The 19,106-nt window shown below is 42.1% G+C and overlaps 1 protein-coding gene across 1 annotated transcript in view; it reads left to right on the top strand.

Moving 5' to 3' along the window:
- Positions 1-19,106, top strand: part of cnksr2a (connector enhancer of kinase suppressor of Ras 2a) — a 799,210-nt gene that overhangs the window by 672,731 nt on the left and 107,373 nt on the right. The window contains exons 17-19 of the mRNA XM_070893873.1: positions 6,046-6,116; positions 14,885-14,985; positions 17,083-17,593. Coding sequence (XP_070749974.1) covers positions 6,046-6,116; positions 14,885-14,985; positions 17,083-17,593 — 683 coding nt within the window. The remainder of the gene's footprint in view (positions 1-6,045; positions 6,117-14,884; positions 14,986-17,082; positions 17,594-19,106) is intronic.

Here is a 19,106-nt window from a genome sequence, read left to right as displayed (position 1 = left end):
CGTAGGAATGTCTCCTTTACAGTGGCTTCACCGCACCGTTTCAGGCAGAAGTGCACGCCGCTCAAATCCCCCCCGAACTGAATATGGCTCGGGGTGGGAAAAGTACCCAACCGCGGCAGCTGATCAATTTTTTTCAGTTGACCACCCTTCGGGGACGGTGAATTTCAGCCCCAAACACTGAAGAAACACAAGAGGAAAGCTAAAATTGGCAGAAAATCATGTAGCCTAAAGTTTTTTTTGTGCTGGTGTAACTTCTTGCATAGTCGTGGAGTATCATACAGTTACCTTACAGTTGTGTTTAGGCTGCCCATATAATGAAGAATAGCTGCAAAATACAAAATGGTGAGCAATCATGCAAATTACAGGAAAAGACACCTGCTCCCTATAGGCTCCTCTCCTTTTGTGGGGGCGGGTGGGGGGAGGGGGGGTGAAGGCATGGTGCTTAGGTGTCGACTGTACCTTCAAGTGGAATTTATTCTTGGTCAAGCCAAGTGAACAGTGGAAACATCAGAAATATGGATTATATTCTGAATGGCAAACAGAGCAATTACCTGACAAATTATTTTAATGAGACAATTAACAGAGACTGTTTTTGAGGAGCAGAAGTAAAGTACTTACATTCATCAATGTTAGAAAAGTGCCAGAGCTGTTATATGGTAATGTAGATTTCATAATACAGGGGTATTGCTTATCTCCCAGTAGGATTCAAATAAAGGAAAAAAGATTCAATCAACTAGCCTGTGGAACAACATATTAAATATAAAACTGCCTCACAGTTGACAAACAGTAACTACATTTACTTTGCAAGAAAAGTCTTGTAGTCATAAATCTCCAGGTATTTCCATAGTCTAAGGTATCTGTTACTGATATGTAAAATAATAGATGAGAGACAGTTATAAAGCTGTAATTCAGCAGTGAAGTTCAGATGGCATTTGCATGCCCCGGGATTTCTTTGTTTTGCGTGATATACTTAATGTGAAAACTTCAAAATGATAGTTTGCTGTTTGAGACCATTGCATTTATATACATCACTAATGCTGCAGGAAATTCAGTGAGCGATCACTCATTTATTGTTTTGATTTGATACAATCGTCTAGAGCCTAAGCTATGGAATTCCCTCTCTAAAACTCTCCATCTATTCTCTGAGCTCCCGTCTGTTCTCTCAGATGGTCATAAAAGATCCCATGGCACTATTTTGAAGAAGAGCAGGGGAGTTATCCCCAGTGTCCTGGCAAATATTTATCCCTCAATCAACATAATAAAAACGGATTATCTGATCATTATCACATTGCTTGCTGTGTGCAAATTGGCTGCCGCATTTCCCACATTACAACAGTGACTACACTCCATAAGTACTTCATTGGCTATAAAGCACTTTGAGACATCCGGTGGTCATGAAAAGCGCTATATAAATGCAAGTCTTTTTTTTCCCCTCTCCCAATCTCGCTCCGACCCCCCGCAATCACCCCCCAACACTCCAAAACACACTGTACACTGACAGGGAGCCAAGCCTGTCAATCAAACCAGCTTTTGGGCAGGGAATCCGTTTTTTTTTTAAAACATGCACTGTGTGTGTGTGTCGATAAAACTGGATCTTGTTTGGCTGAGCTGCCCCCTCCCTCTCATATTCAAATATTGGCTGATACTTGCTATCTAAATTCTCACATTTGGGCAAGATATTTTGGACCTGCCAGTGCCTTTGAAACTGTACCCATCACAAGTCACCAACTTCCAGAGAAGAGGGTAAGGGAGAAAACGTATGGCTAATGATAACATAATGTAGAAGGTAAGATCTGCTTACATATCTAAAGTTTGACTTGAAAGATCGTTGTAACCCTAAGATAGGTATTGCAGTATCATGGCGTCCTTATTTTCAACAGTTTTCAGGAATCTTGCTTATGTTGAAGTGTCTGCTCAAGTGATATTTTAAAGATTTGTGCATGTAGTGAAAAGAAATTAACCCTCTGAGACCTAAGGTACAATCTCAGTCTTCACTTCAGGAATGTCTGTAAACTGCCAACAGAAATATTTTAAATGGACAGCATTGATGACCCAGGTAGAGGCCACGATGTATAAAATGTTTGAAATACAGGTATCTGCAGAACACAAGGATGAATTCCCTCTACCTGCATGCAGTACCATGTACAGTAGGACAAACATCACAAATGGAAATCATCCATAGGCACATATGGCACAGTCTGACTGCCGCATTACACAATATATAGACAACATTCCCAAAGAGAGGAATTCAGACAAATTCCTTTAAGTGTCAGGATTCTGCAGTTTAATTTCACGGTCATGAAGTTTTACCAAACAATTTCATATTTCTAGATAAGACACATCAGACAATCTCAGCAGGTCAGGCAACATTCTGTGGAGAGAGAAACAGAGTTAACATTTCAGGTCGATGACTTTTCATCAAAACCCTACATGCAACTCTATACCTGTTTAAGTTTTTTTTAATTGTAAACCAAAATTGTATAAAAGTGGGATTGATTATATATAATACATAGGATACTTCATTCGCCAGGGTTACTAGTTCATTCTTGAGTAATAATAAACAAAACTGCTGATTTTTCATTTGAAATCTTTGGTCTAACTGGTTGGTTAATATCCAAGTTAAGTAAGGCTGTCATATTAGCATTACTATCGTGGTTCCAGCTTGGAGACGGCGAAGGTTGAACAGCTTCCCACTGGTTCTAATATTTAGTTCCACTACAGCGGGGAGCTTGTCAATTGTGAGGTGGAACATGGCAGCGAGGAAGATTGAGAAGAGGGTTGGGGCGATGATGCAGCCCTGCTTAATCCCGGTCCGGACGTGGATTGGGTCTGTGATGGATCCGTTGGTAAAGATCATGGCCTGCATGTCGTCGTGGAGCAGGCGGGGGATGGTGACGTATTTTTGGGGGCATCCGAAACGGAGGAAGATGCTCCATAGACCCTCGCGATTGACAGTGTCAAAGGCCTTTGTATGGTCAAAGAAGTGTTCGAAGACCAGGCCCTCAAAACTGTCACCAAGCTCATGGTCTATAGGGCCGTAGTAATACCCACCCTCCTGTATGGCTCAGAGACATGAACCATGTACAATAGACACCTCACGATACCACCAACGATGTCCACAAGATCCTACAAATCCCCTGGGAGGACAGACTCACTAACATTAGCGTCCTCATCCAGGCCAACATCCCCAGCATTGAAGCACTGACCACACTTGATCAGCTCCGCTGGGCAGGCCACATTGTTCGCACGCTAGACTCGAGACTCCCAAAGCAAGCGCTCTACTCGGAACTCGTCCATGGCAAACGAGCCAAAAGTGAGCAGCGGAAACGTTACAAGGACACACCCTCAAAGCCTCCCTGATAAAGTGCAACATCCCCGCTGACACCTGAGAATCCCTGGCCAAAGACCGCCCTAAGTGGAGGAAGTGCATCTGGGAGGGCGCTGAGCTCCTCGAGTCTCGTCGCCAACAGCATGCAAAAATCAAGCGCAGGCAGTGGAAGGAGTGTGCTGCAAACCAGACTCCCCTCCCACCCTTTCCCTCAACCACTGTCTCTCCCACCTGTGACAGAGACTGTGGTTCTCGTATTGAACTGTACAGCCACCTAAGAACTCATGCTAAGAGTGGAAGCAAGTCTTCCTCGATTCCGAGGGACTGCCAATGATGATGAGGTTCCAGCTTAGACAGTATAATAAAGTACTATTAAATTAAGTTTTAATAAGCATTACCACATAAATTAGACCAAAACAAAACCAGGTCACCTCGAAATCTCCTGGGAGTTGTCGCAATCTCCCACTGTCACTTTGGTGTAAAATCAGCAGACATCCCAGAGAAATCATGTAAATATCCATTTACGCCATTTCTCCAGGACTTTAGCTAAAATTCCAGTGGGAGAACCCAAGTGGAAAGTCTACCCCGGTATGTTTTATATGAATTGCCTACGATGAGATTTATGAGAGTTAACGAGAGTGATTGAGTAAGATTTTTAAGGAAACATGCACATAGTTCCTTCCCTAAGTTGTGGACAAAAGACTACCCATGACATTTCGTATAAATCTGAGGAATTAAGATTACTCCATTCTAGATGAGTGATCTTTCTTCTCTTTGAACATCACATATCATACATTTTCCCTGCGCATTAGACAAACGGAATAGAGTTTAGTTATTTTATTCGGCAGTGCAGTCCTGAATATGAATCTAAGTGCTACAGTTCCTTGAGTAACCATGTACATTTGATATGGGATTGCAGTTAATTATATGAATGAAAGTAAATGCTGCTTAAACCAACAACAAACCAGCTACTAAAAAAAAAAATAACTATTTCTGGTAAAGCCAGCTGATTGTCAGTCGTTCATTAATAAGTTATTTTCATAATAGAAATCTTTTTCATCTGTATAAACTCTTAATATTTCAGTTTCCTCTTTAGCTGAAAGTATTAGGCTCCGATATTGATTGGGACAGGTTGCATAAGCAGGGGCAAGGAGTTTTGGTCGTAAATCCCGGAAGTACTGGGTTTCCCTGCATCATGTGGAGTTTGAACACCACAGTGTGCGGGATTTTTTTAAACAGTATCCCCGCCCGGAATTCATCCCGATTATCGAGCGGGGAAGGCTTTGGAGAATGCCGCAGCTGCAGGAGCAAGTAGGGAGCCTGCAGCTGCGTTAGTGGGGCGGTGGGGGGGAATCCTTTCCCCGATTCTGGGGATGTCCAATCGCCGATCCCAGGCGGAATGACTGGGAAGAACGTAAGCTTGGGGGCCGGGGGAAGAACATAAGCTTTGGGGCCGGGGGAAGAACTCTTGCTGCTCCTGACTCACAAGCAGTGCTGTAAAGGCACTTAACTTCTCCCCAAAGCTCTCCTCACCTCCCTTTATCTGCTGGGTTTCCCCAAGCCTAGGAAACCCAGCCAGCCGGGGTTAAACCTGGAAGATAGGGTAAGTCTGAGACACGCAGCCTCATTATAATATTTAAATGAACAACCCGCCTCCTGGGTGCGGGTTGGTCGACTGCCCCCTGTCCCGCCTCCGTTAAACCCATAAGTTGGGGTCGGGTTTGAGATTTAAAACATTTTTACATCTCACCCGGGGGTTAAAATTACCCCCTTAGTCTCAGTAATAATTAACATTGCCATCTGTGGTCATTTTTTTTAAAAGTTAAATTAGCATAGTTCTACAGCTCTGTACTAACTAATGACATATCTTGTAGTGAAGTACAAATTGTTGTATATTCAGTATGAAAGTATTACATTCCTCCTTTCCATTTCCGTCTAAGCTCATCATGTGCAGCCCTGACTTCAGCAATAATGCATTACAGTAACTGAAGCTATATTGCCTCCTCTGGCAATGTCCTAATGGCAATATAAAAGTTGGGGATGTCGCTATCTTTTCTGCCCACTGGGAGACTGAACAGTTGAGCCCGGCCATATAGTCCAACAAAGCGTCTTCCCTGACCAACCAGTCGATATTTCCCCCACCATCAAGGAAGGTCACGGGAACCGGAAAGTAAAGGCTTGATATGAGACTTGCACATCCATAGCTGTTGTGATAGTCTGGAGCTGTGAAATGCACCATGCGAAATAAATGAGATGATTCCAGAGCATCTCGAATATCGGAGTTTATCATACTTGAAACAGCAAGCACTTCTGTAATATAAATGCAGCATAAGATTGTGTGACCTCAAGGGTGCAAGATCTATTTCCATTTGGTACATTTCAAGGATAGCACTGTAGATGCAGGATGGCAAATATTTGACATGTCTATTGCAGTTACTGTAAACTATATCCATTTGGTCCAAGCAGTTGACAGGTAAAAGCATCTAAAACTGTGTACTTGACAGATGCACCTTTTTTAAAAGCCACAAAGTACATCACCGCAACTGACAGTGCCATTAATTATTTCATCTTGCAAGTAAATCTTGAAACCAAAGTGCAGAGGAGCCAAACTACCTATTTGTTCTTTCATCTTTTTTTTAAAAGTACCCCTTAGAAATGTTGTACCACCTTCAAAGGGTTAATTAATCACGAGACCCCTGCCTTTTACTTATTAACAGGTGGCTGAGTAGACTTGGCTTAGCTACAGTGGGATATGCAGAAAAAGAACAACGACTCAGACAAGATCAAGGTACAGTAACTGATGTAACTATGTACAATAATTATATACTAAATATGAATGTACCTTTCAACATAGATTTTATGTGTGACATTATGGCAGTAATTGTAACCTAACCGTTCATCCATCACCCTTGTGCTCGCTGACATACATTGGCTACTGGTCCCGCAACACCTTCATTTTGCAATACTCATCCTTGTATTCAAATCCCTCCATGGCCTTGCCCTTCCCTATCTTGGTAACCTCCTGCAGCCTACAACCCTCCGGCATCTCAGCGGGCTGCCAATTCTAGCCCCTTGCACATCCCTGATTTTCATCACTCCACCATTAGCGGCCGTGCCTTCAGTTGCCTAGGCCCTAAGCTCTGGAATACCCTCCCTAAACCTCTCTGCCTTCCTACCTCTCTCTCCTTCTTTAAGACGCTCCTTAAAGCCTACATCATTGACCTATCCTAATATCTCTTTATGTGGCTCGTTGCCAAATGTTGTTTGATAGCACTCCAATGAAGCACCTTGGGATGTTTTACTATGTTAAAGGTGTTACATAAATGTAACGTTGTTGTAACTCATCCAGGAAAACTGATGGGATTGGATCGGTCGCCTGTTTTACACTCTGCCCAATCTTACTTCCTCATAATTGAAAGTAAACTTGGGTCCGATCTGATCCCGTCAGCTTCCCACCAGACGGTTTAGATTAAAATGACCCCCTTATATGTTTGCACGCTTATTATGGCATTACACTCTATTGCTAATTCAAAGTATGGTTTTTGCAATAAAAAGCTATGAAGGTAGTAATTTTGAATGATCAGAATTTGGCTGTACATGAAATACATAGCATGATCCACCACTTGACTTATGAGAAGTGTTAAAACAACTGGAAACTAAGCGTTCCCTCAAAAAATAAAATAAACGTAGTAAAATAAATGTAAACATTTCAAACATAAATGTATAAAGTATAGAAAAGTTTTTACACGTTTATTGTTCAGAAGAAAATATCACTTCAATGTATCATATTTCAAAATTGTTCCCAATGCTCTTAGCAGTGTGAGGACGAGAAAAAGCTGACCATTTCTGTCAATAAGCTATGAAGCATACAGGTTGGATGGAATTCAATTGCAGCAGTACAATAGAATGTGCTATTTTCTACTATTGTGTGATTCACAAAAACTCTATTTAGTGCACTAAGGGCAATTGATTTTCTGTATTTGTATAGATGTACACGTTAATACAGATAAAATGAGTTGCAATACATTCAAAACTACAATTATATCAGGATTTGATGCTATAATCAAGTTTAGCACTCAAATCAGCAATGACAGAAGCAGTCGATTTAGCCATTTCGATGCTGCATCCATATGGTGTGGTGTCTATGGAAGATTTTGTTTTTTTTACTTGTTTGCCAGTATTATTCTGTGGGATGATGTAAGGACATCATGCGCAGCAATACTGTGGGCAGAAATATAGAAAATTGAAATAACTCAAGAGTCAGTCCATTTATAGCCTATATTAGCCTATAACTATATTGGCAGCAGCATAAAATCCAATCCCGAGGAGAATTTAAAAGTAACGCAATTTTGGTGCACATAATTTGCCTCCTTGTGTGCTTCTCTTTTTTTTTGGGTCGATTGCATTGATCTCATTGGGTTCAGGTGAGCGAAAATTTAAAAAGTCAAATAATGAGAAGACAAAAGAGCAGGGTAGCACTGGGGGAAATGAAAACCAGAGTGTGGCAGGAAGGGACAAAATGTATTAACATAAAAGTGAATCAGAAAGTGGGGTCAAAGCAGGAAAAAATGGTTAAAAAAACACATTTAACAGCTCTTTATCTGAATGCTCGCAGCATTCATAACAAAATAGATGAATTAACAGCACAAATAGATACAAATGGGTATGATCTGATAGCCATTACAGAGACGTGGTTGCAAGGTGATGAAGGCTGGGAACTAAATATTCTGGGGTATTTGACAATTCGGAAGAGCAAACAGAAAGGAAAAGGAGGTGGGGTAGCTCTGTTAATAAAGGATGAGATCAGTGTGTTAGTGAGAAACGATATTGGCTCAGAAGATGTTGAATCAGTTTGGGTGGAGATAAGGAATAATAAGGGGAAAAAGTCGCTGGTGGGAGTAGTCTATCGGCCCCCTAACAGTAGCTACACTGTTGGACGGAGTATAAATCAAGAAATATTGGAGGCTTGTAAAAAAAGGAACGGCAATAATCAGGGGCGATTTTAACCTTCATATTGATTGGACAAAACAAATTGGCCAGGGTAGCTTTGAGGAAGAGTTCATAGAGTGTATCCGGGATAGATTCCTCAAACAGTACATTGCGGAACCAATCAGGGAGTAGGCTATCTTCGATCTGGTACTGTGTAATGAGACAGGATTAATAAACGATTTCCTAGTAAAGGATCCTCTTGGAAACACTGACCATAACATGGAGGAATTTCAAATTCAATTGGAGGGTGAGAAAGTTGGGTCTCAAACTAGTGTCTTCAGCTGAAATAAAGGAGACTACAAAGGTATGAGGGCACAGTTGGCTAAAGTGGACTGTGAAAATATATTAAAGTGTGGGACGGTTGATGAGCAGTGGCAAACATTTAAGGAGATATTTCATAACTCTCAACAAAAATATATCCCAATGAGAAGGAAAGACTGTAAAAGAAGGAATAACCATCCGTGGCTAACCAGGGAAATAAGGGATGGTATCAAATTGAAAACCAGGGCATACAATGTAGCCAAGACTAGTGGGAGGCCAGAGAATTGGGAAACTTTTAAAAGCCAGCAAAGAACGACTAAAAAAATAATAAAGAGAGGGAAGATAGATTATGAAAGTAAACTAGCACAAAATATAAAAACAGATAGTAAGAGTGGCTAAAGTAAATGTTGGTCCCTTAGAGGATGAGACTGGGGAATTAATAATGGGGAACAGGGAAATGGCAGAGACTTTGAACAAATATTTTGTATCGGTCTTCACAGTAGAAGACACTAAAAACATCCCAATAGTGGATGATCAAGGGGCTATAGGGAAGGAGGAACTAAATACAATCACTATCACTAAAGAAGTAGTACTCGGTAAAATAATGGGACTAAAGGCGGACAAGTCCCCTGGACCTGATGTCTTGCATTCTAGGGTCCTAAAAGAAGTGGCTGCAGAGATAGTGGATGCATTGGTTGTACTCTACCAAAATTCCCTGGATTCTGGGGAAGTCCCAGCGGATTGGAAAACTGCAAATGTAACACCCCTATTTAAAAAAGAAGGCAGTCAGAAAGCAGGACACTATAGACTGGTTAGCCGAACATCTATCGTTGGGAAAATGTTAGAGTCCATTATTAAGGAAGCAGGCCATTTGGAAAAGTATAATTTAATCAAGCAGAGTCAGCATGATTTTATGAAAGGGAAATCGTGTTTGACAAATTTGCTGAAGTTCTTTGAGGATGTAACGAGCAGGATTGATAAGGGGGAACCAGTGCATGTGGTGTATTTAGATTTGCAGAACGCATTCGATGATGTGCCACTTAAAAGGTTACTGCATAAGATAAAAGTTCACAGGTTTGGGGGTAATATATTAGCATGGATAGAGAATTGGCTAACTAACAGAAAACAGAGAGTCGGGATAAACAGGTAATTTTCCGGTTGGAAAACAGTAAGTAGTGGGGTGCCACAGGGATCGGTGCCAGGGCCTCAACTATTTACAATCTATATTAATGACTTGGATGAAGGGACCAAGTGTAATGTAGCCAAGTTTGCTGATGATACAAAGATGGGTCGGAAAGCAAATTGTGAGGAAGACACAAAAAATCTGCAAAGGGAGATAGACAAGCTAAGTGAGTGGGCAAAAATTTGGCAGATGGAGTACAATGTGGGAAAATGTGAGGTTATCCACTTTCGCAGAAAAAATAGAAAAGCAAATTATAATTTAAATGGAGAAAAATTGCAAAGTGCTGCACTACTGAGGGACCTGGGGACCCTTGTGCATGGAGCACAAAAAGTTAGTTTGCAGGTACAGCAAGTAATCAGGAAGGCAAAAGGAATGTTGGCTTTTATTGCAAGGGGGATAGAGTATAAAAGCAGAGAAGTCCTGCTACAACTGTACAGGGTATTGGTGAGGCCACACCTTGAGTTCTGCGTACAGTTTTGGTCTCTGTATTTAAGGAAGGATATACTTGCATTGGAAGCTGTTCAGAGAAGGTTCACTAGGTTGATTCCGGAGATGAGGGGTGTGACTTATGAAGATAGGTTGTGCCTATACTCATTAGGGTTTAAAAGAATGAGAGGTAATCTTAACGAAACATGTAAGATAATGAGAGGGCTCGACAAAGTGGACATAGAGAGGATATTTCCACTCAGGGGAAACTAAAACCAGGGAGCATAGTCTCAGAATAAGGGGCCGCCCATTTAAAACTGAGATGAGGAGGATTTTTTCTCTCGTAGGGTTGTAAATCTGAGGAATTCTCTGCTCCAGAGAACTGTGGAGGCTGGGTCATTGAATATATTTAAGGTGGAGATAGACATATTTTTGAGCTGTAAGGGAATAAAGGGTTATGGGGAGCGGGCAGGGAAGTGGAGCTGAGTTCATAATCAGATCAGCCACGATCTTATTAAATGATGGAGCAGGCTCGAGAGGTCAAATGGCCTACTCCTGCTCCTATTTCTTATGTTCTTATCTGAAATTATGGCCCTGATATTAACAGGGGCGGGTGGGGGGGTGGGCAAAGTTTCTGATGGGAAACCTGGGAGCGTGGGTGAGGTAGGAGGAGGGGGGGGTGGAGGAGTTAATCCACGATCCCAGGGTTCATTGTATGGGGAATCCAATGCAAGGCATGAGCATAAGCTTGGGGGGGCTGGGAGGATGCACTCCTGCTCCTCCTAGCCCAAAAGCAGTGCTGTAAAAGCACTTACCTTTTCCTCACAGCTGTCTCACCTCCCTTCAGCTGCCACGTTTCCTGAGACACATATAATTTGCCTCGTTGTGTGTTTCCCTTCTTATTATTTTTGATCTGAAATTAAGCACCAGTGCAAATAGGATATTTTTGGAAATTCTTCAGTGGTAGCTGGACTGTGATTAGGACTAAGGCAGGTGATGTTATGGAGATAGAAATAGGCATAACAATTGGCATTTGTGATATCAGTTGGGGCTGTTTCAATGGTTTGGGAGAGGCAGAAAGCTGATGGATACAAAATGGGAGTTACGACAGAGGTGGGCATTAATGTTGGCGGTAACAACAAATTCAAGGGGTTTGGAGCAGAAATGGAGGTTGGAGGAGGGATGGTAGTTCGCGAGGACAGAGAGGTTAATGATGGGTTCTCAGGTCATAAAAGTCCCTATGAAGATGAGAGATGTGTACTTCACTACACTAGATTTTACACATGAGAGAAATGTTGAACTCATTAAATTCATGCCAAAATTGGACTTGCATTGAGCATGTAAGGAGCACTTTGAGGCTGGTAATGAGTTGCACAGAACAGGGGATTGCCCAGGCTCAGAACACTGGTGTCATTACATCAGTTTGGGCTAATTTAAATGTAAGCCCCACCTGAATGGTGAGTGTTCTGATCCACTGTGCTCCCCAATTCCCTCTTCTGTTCTGTGTTCTGTTGTACAAAAAGTTTGTTTACACTGTGCTCCCAATCTACTCGCCTGTCCTGTGTTCTATTTGTACAAAAAATTTTAAAATTTTGCCAGAAGTTCATGCGTTTTGTTTTAAACATCAGAAATCAATTTGCGGTAATATCAGATGAGGATTATGATTCAGAATGGAAATGAGACAATGTGGGATACAATACTGTAATACTGATGTATTTCATTGTACTAATTGGTCCCAATGACTGTGCCTTACCCCCTCCAACCATCCTCCACTCCTCTTCTTCCTCCGTACCCACCTTTCTCCCTTCGTAAAACACTCGTAAGTACTACTATTTAAATGTAAATTCTTGTACTATAATACTAAAAAGCCTAATTGGATGTTAACAGTGGTGATTGGTGAACAATGAGGTGTTAAATTAACCCAATTAGAGGAACAATAAAAGGACTAACATTTGGTCTGAAAACAGAACATAACGGGACTTAGTATATACTATACTGCAAGAGCCAATATAGTGACTTGTTTGTTCCACTTCTCTGGGCCCAAATTTTCCCAACCCCTTTTTCCGGCACGCACTCCCGAGATGCGGCGACTTTGTGAGCTCAAAACGGCACTAAAAAACTTACTAACGATTCTGGCCACTCTGCTGTGTGTCCCGGGTCCTGGCGCGGCGTTTCTCGTGGAGTGGGGGGGCCGTCTACAGCCCTGCGCTGAAAACAGTGCCGGCAGCTGCGCGCATGCACAGTAGCTCCTCGCCCTCCCAGCACGTCCTGCAGGCTGTGAGCCGGACCCGATGCTCGCCGCCCCATCCCTGGCTGAAGGGACGACCCGATGGTTGCTGCCCCTATCCCTGGCCGAAGGGCGACCCGATAATCTTCACCAGCACCTCCCGATAAAACATACGCCAGCAGGCAGCAGTGTGAAGAGAATGTTGCATTTTGTGTGGGCACATGTTAAATCGTTATGACCCAACACTGATTAAGTTTTCCCTGGAGAGATGTCCAGTCCCTCGGAGAGAAGTCAAGTCCCTCGGGGGCTGAGTTAGGAAGGTAGGATTTAAGTTTTATTATTTATTTATTTATTATTTATTATTGGTGGTTTTTATGTTGTTGTGAAGGTATTTAGTGCTTTGCAAGGTCCTCTGTGCTTCCCTTCCGCCCCCTATTTCTGGCTATCTGCGCTGATTTCTTAACTCCGCAAGGATTTTCTGTGCAGGCACAAGAGGCCACATACGCTGGCCTAAGTTAGTTTGGAGCAACTATTAGCTGTCCAAGCTGGCTTAAATGGGCAAAACAGGCATAGGTGGCTGGTAACGCCCCCTTTTCAAAAAAAAAACTAAATAAAAAAAAATTCTAACTAACTCACTTACACTGGCGCAAATTAAATGTACAGAATGGGGATTTTTAAGATACTCCAGAAAAATCAAGTTGCTCCAAAAAAAATGGAGCAACTCCCGGCCAAATTTGGGCCCATTAAAACCAGAATAGGTCCAGAATTCTTTTGCCACTGTAACCCGTGGTGAATTGCACCATAGGAACATAAGAACTGGAGTAGGCCACTCAGCATTTCAGCTTGTTCTACCATTCTATTAAATCATGGCTGATCTGTACCTCAACTCCATTTACCCACCTTTGATCCCTTACCTAATGAAGATTCGTCAATCTTGGTCTTAAAATGTTCAATTGTCCCAGCATCCACAGCCTTCTGGGCAAGTGAATTCCATAATTCCACTACCCTTGGTGTGAAAAAGTCCTAAATGGCCTGGTTCTAATTTTAAGATTGTGTCCCCTTGTTCTGGATTTCCCCCCCCCCCGCCCTCCCCAAGAGAAAATAGATAATCTGTTTCTACTCTATCTAATCCCTTTATCATTTTAAACACCTCAATTAAATCATCTCTCAATCTTCTGAACTCAAGGGAATACAAGCCAAGTTTATGTATCCTGTCCTCAGAATTTAACCCTTGAAGCCTGGATATCATTCTGGTGAATCTGCACTGTACCCCTTCCAAGCCCAGTATATCCTTCCTGAGGTGTGGTGCCCCAAACTGAACACACTACTCCAGATGGGTTCTGACTAAGGGTCTATAACTGAAGCATAACTTGCTCACTTTGTATTCCAACCCCTTGAGATAAAGGCCAACTTTCCACTAGCCTTTTTGATTATTTATTGTACCTATGTGCTAGTTAGTGATTTTTGTTCCTGGATGCCCAAATCTCTCTGCTCCTCCACAGTTCCTAGTGTCTCTCCATAAAGAAAATATTCCAATTTGTCTTTCTTGGATCCAAAGTCGATGACCTCACACTTTGCTACATTGAACTCCAACTGCCACAGCTTTGCTCACTCTGTTCGTCTGTCTATGTCCTTTTATAACTTTCTGCTCTCGCCCGCACAACTTACCGTGCTTCTTAGCTTAATGTCGTCTGCAAACATGGATATACAACTATCTCTTCCTTCATTTATATTGGGAAAAGCTAAGGCACCAGTACAGATCCCGGGAGAACATTACTTGTCACGTTCCGCCAGTCAAAAAATGAACCCTTTATCCTTACTCTCTGTCTCCTACCTCCCAACCAATTAGCGACCCATGTCACAAGGTTATCTCCAATTCCGTGGGATTTTATTGTTGCTAATAATCTCTTGTGTGGAACCTTGTCAAATGCCTTCTGGAAGTGCATATTGACAGCATCTCTAGACACTCCCCTATCTACCATGTTAGTGACCTCCTCATAAAAAACATACCTGACATGTGTCCAGAAGAAATACAATATAAGTCTGGAAATGACACCAGTCAGTTGCCATTGCAAACATCTTCAATAATTCAAAACCTATGTCATGGTGCTGTAACTGCTCAGTGCTTTCTTTTCTCTTTTTTTTGTGTATGGTGCACGGATTAAGAATAGTGAATTCCCAACACATTACTGCAAACTATGTGGGTGCAGAACTTAACGCCATGTACACAACAGATGCTTAGGTCTGATCTGTGACCAATATAAACAATGTGCATGGTTACTGTTGTATTATGTACATAGCCGGAAAAAACAAATTTACATGCACTAGAATTAATGGGTTTTCTTGGAAATGAATGTGTAAAACATTTTGAGCTTTGGTGAAATAAACTTAAGCAGAAAGCATATAAAGTATATGAATAATTCTAAATGTCACTGTGTTATTATTTAGCAATTTTTTTTTAACATGGTAGATTATTGGAGTGAAAGTGAACAAGATGATGCAGACACTCCATCAACACCCAAGCAAGAGAGTCCACCGCCTCCCTATGACACCTACCCTCGGCCACCTTCAGTGAGTTTTGTTTTGTAGCTTTGGTTTGTGTTGTAGTAGGAAAAATGATATCTGTTGCTTCTGCGAACTTCCTGGTTGATAGTATCAGTTAATTACAAGTCCCTGCACTCATATCAGAGATATCAAATAAACTTGATCATGTCACCAAGAATAGAAAGTACAAAAAATATGAGCAAGTTAAATGGTAATTTTCTATTTATTTGCATGTTCGCTGTCTGTAGGACCCAAAATAATAATTTGGGCTTTAGTTAACAGTTGATGAGTGGATTTAACTGGACTGTGCACATTTAATAGAAACATCGACATAGAAAATAGGTGCAGGAGTAGGCCATTCGGCCCTTCGAGCCTGCACCGCCATTCAATGAGTTCATGGCTGAAATTGATCAAACTGTTGCAGATGAAGGCAGATGTAAAATTTAGGAATATTTTTGGTTTGGCAGCCTGCTAATATCATAGTTAGAATGCTCACTTCACAGCCATTTACATAGATTTGTGAATGAATGTATATTAATGTTCTGTAGCCCATATCCTGATGGCTGGTCCAGGAAAATTCTTCCCTCTCTTAAATCGACTAAGTTCAATTCATGCACCTTGACATGGAAAAAAAATGCTAATATTACTATAATCCATGTATTAAAACATCAGGAATTGCTTTAAAACTGCAACCTTCAAATTCAAGGGGCCGAACTTAATGAAGGCCAAGTGCCGCCCAAAAGGCCGCCGATGGCTGCCGAGAGACTGGGTGGCACTTTGGGCGGGAAATTGATGAAAAATAATTTATAAGTTGGGCCGGCGGCAGCGAGCGACGTACGTCGTCAAACTGGACGGGAGCAGGCGGGAGCTCCCAATCTCGGCGGCAAGGGCTCTTGCTGCCGAAGTGCTGCGGAGGATGGAATCTGGCCTACGGAGGGTCAAAGACCTAAAAATAAAAATGATTGGAAAAAAAAAATTACCCGGAAGACCTTCAGGGGAACTCATTAATCTTTTTTTTCAGTTTTTAAACTTACCTCGGGGGTTAAACCAGACTCCTCATGGTGGTCCTTCCCCCTGCTGACACCGACTTCCGCCCACACCAATCTGGCATCTTGGTGGGCGGGAGGTCACATGTCCCACTTGGCCGTCCGCTGACATCAGCGGGCAGTTCCCGGCGATTCTCCCCTCCTGCCCGCTCCAGCCCAAGTGCAAACTGGCACTGGTGCAACCCGGAGAAGAATGTCACCGGATCTCGGCAGCAGTGGGCAGTAAGGCCGTCAATTTAGGCCCCAATATACATTAAATACAGTTTTTAAAACATTTAAATGCTTGGCTCATTTTTCTACATATTTTTACTGTATTTTTACCCTCTTTTCCAACTAATGGACCCTATGAAAATAAAGTATATTCTAGCTATTTAATCTTTATTTAATTTTTTCTCCTAAATTTTAAATATTTTGCATTCTGATTTATGTTTCCCATTGACCATTTTGCAGATGGGAGCAACCGTGAAATTTGCTATTTAATTAAAAATGAGCTCCAAGATCAATCAATAAAATGGTGAAGAACCAAAGAATAACTTGGTCCAAGACTAGATGAACCTTTGACGTGTTTTTCAGTATCAAACCAGAAGGGTTCTGCTGACCAAATACAAATTGGCCATCATAGCTAAATGCAGGACTAACAACCACTTAATCTCCTGTGTTTCAAACTGTGTATCAGATTAATTTCTAGTTTTGTAAACCACAAAAACTACTTGGTAATAGGGGATCAATTCACAGCAAATTAAATTTTGTAAAAAAAATGACTACAAAATCTTGTTCCGCACCCACCTTGTAATCTTCAATCTGCTACCAGTCTCGATTAGAATCCTTACAATACTCTAACATTGTGAAAGAATTGCACAAGTGGAAGTATTTCAGAATTCCTCAAAACACTCAATAATTGATAGTTATTAGCATTAAAACCGTCTTCATTTAATTAGGCTACAATGATAATACTCTTTGGAAAGTGAAAACCGTATTGAGAAATGAATGATGTGGCCTTATTATTAATATTTTCATCATGTGCAAAACACAATCAATGTTTATATTTACTTATTGATCATTATATTATTACTTTAAGGTGAACTGTGCTAGTCCGTACCTTGAACCTAAGCATAACAGACTGTCCTCTACGGAGACCTCACATTCTCATTCGTCCCATGAAGAATCCCGGCCAGAACAATCAGGAGGTACTGAGTCACCCGTTCGTAAGCCCGGGGCTTGGGAACGACGTTCATGGCAGGATCTAATAGAGACTCCGCTGACCAGTTCAGGGCTGCACTATCTCCAGACTCTTCCTCTTGAGGATTCTGTGTTTTGTGAAGCAGGCTTACCAACACCAGAACATCGGAGACAGTCAACTTTACCAGCTCAGAGGTGTCAGATCCAGGACCACTATGGACCTTTCCCATTAGCAGAGGGCGAACGATGGCCAGGAATAAATGGTGGAGGAGGTAAACCGCGCAGTTTCACACTACCTCGAGATGGTGCATTCAGTCATTCCTGTCAGAGTTCTTCAATCTGTGCCCTTGGAGCTCAGGCCGAACTGGTTCAGAAACAAGACATTAAAGAAGAAAAGCAAGAGGAAAAAGGTAAGGCGCATATGCCATCCTTCACAGCTCAAATAAAAAAAGTACAATTCCTTGAATTTCAATTGCAATTTTCCATTTTAAAACTTACATGATTTTAAACAATGGAAGTTTCTACCAGAGTATAGTGGTTAAAGAAACTGATAGATTAAATTCAGAATTGAAATTCCATTGGATTTAGTAAAAAAAAACACATGGAGTGGATTATTTCCTCTGTGCGCACAGATGTGCTTTAAAAAAAATTGTAAGCCCCTTCTTCGTAACAGGTTTACAATTTAGCTAGACATAACCCACAAAGAAAGTGTTCCTCTATGGAGTCGTCTTCAGGTGCTGCTGGCTAATATGAGGTACAGCAGACAACAGTGGGTACACAGAAATAATTACTTTCATCACAGTCTAGACAATAAACTCAGCATCTCAACAGCAGCTGCAGTAGATACATGCATACAGTTGACTTATAAAAAATAATTTATAGATTTTCATTCATTTCCTTAACACTTTGGGGCTGAAATTCAGGGTCTCCGAAAGACCCGTTACTGTCCGTTTGCGGACATGTGGAATCCTGTGGCTTTGTTGTCAAATGGCTAACCCGACCCAAATTCAGGTCGGGGACTTTTTGGCCCAGACTCAATGCCACCCGATGCTGATGACCGCCGCAAGCGCATCATCAGAATGCGCAGTGCCGTTTTCCCTCACCTTAAAAATGCACCGACCAAAATTCAGGTTGAAAAATCGTAACCCTGCCGTGCAGTGCCCCCGATGGGTTTCTCTGTCGGTGCACCTTCTGACTTCCTAGAGGAGGGCCCACTGCCGCGGCCGCCATGTATTTATTTTTGCCGGCTGACTTCTCGATCGTCCAGCAAGATAGTGCCCACGGGTTCGGCCGGGCCACCAATGGGCAGCCTGGTATCCCCTCTTGGGTGCCAAACCGCTGGCCTGGCCGAAACCCTCCCTGGTGGCCCAGTGGGCGAAGATTTAAAATGCCCAATTCTCTCCCCTTTAACGGAAGGGAGAGAGCGTGGTGACGCACACGCGCTGTGACATCATCACTACTCCACCGCTGAATGACAGCAGCGGAGTCCCGGTCCTGACCCAAATTCAGCCCCTCAGCCTGACTTCCTATCGATCTCCCGCCCTCACTATGACCAATTTCCTTTGGGACTATGAAAAAATTTCAAAGTCCTGAAAATCAATCATGGATCCCTGTGGTAAGAACATAGAAAAAAATCATAGGTGGACCAGCTTTCTTGCGCTATTGAATTTCAGCCCCTTTGTGTGTATCAGGGACTAATCCAAAAAGTAAGCACTTCTATGGCTAGAATTGGTTCGGTGAGACTTGAGGGGAGAAAATAATATTGCTCACTCATTTGTTTATATAACTTCATTGTCTTGTGCATGCCTTGATCAATATGATCACTTTAGAAAAGCTGGCAAACATAGACGATTCTTGAATGTAACAGTACCATGAAGGCATATTTTCACTGCAGCCACACAGTTATCATGCCTCTTTTTCCTG

Source organism: Pristiophorus japonicus, chromosome 11 (assembly GCF_044704955.1).
Source record: "Pristiophorus japonicus isolate sPriJap1 chromosome 11, sPriJap1.hap1, whole genome shotgun sequence".
In the NCBI taxonomy this organism is placed as follows: domain Eukaryota; kingdom Metazoa; phylum Chordata; class Chondrichthyes; family Pristiophoridae; genus Pristiophorus; species Pristiophorus japonicus.
The sequence above is the reverse complement of the archived record's forward strand: the minus strand, read 5'-3'. Positions and strand labels throughout refer to the sequence as shown.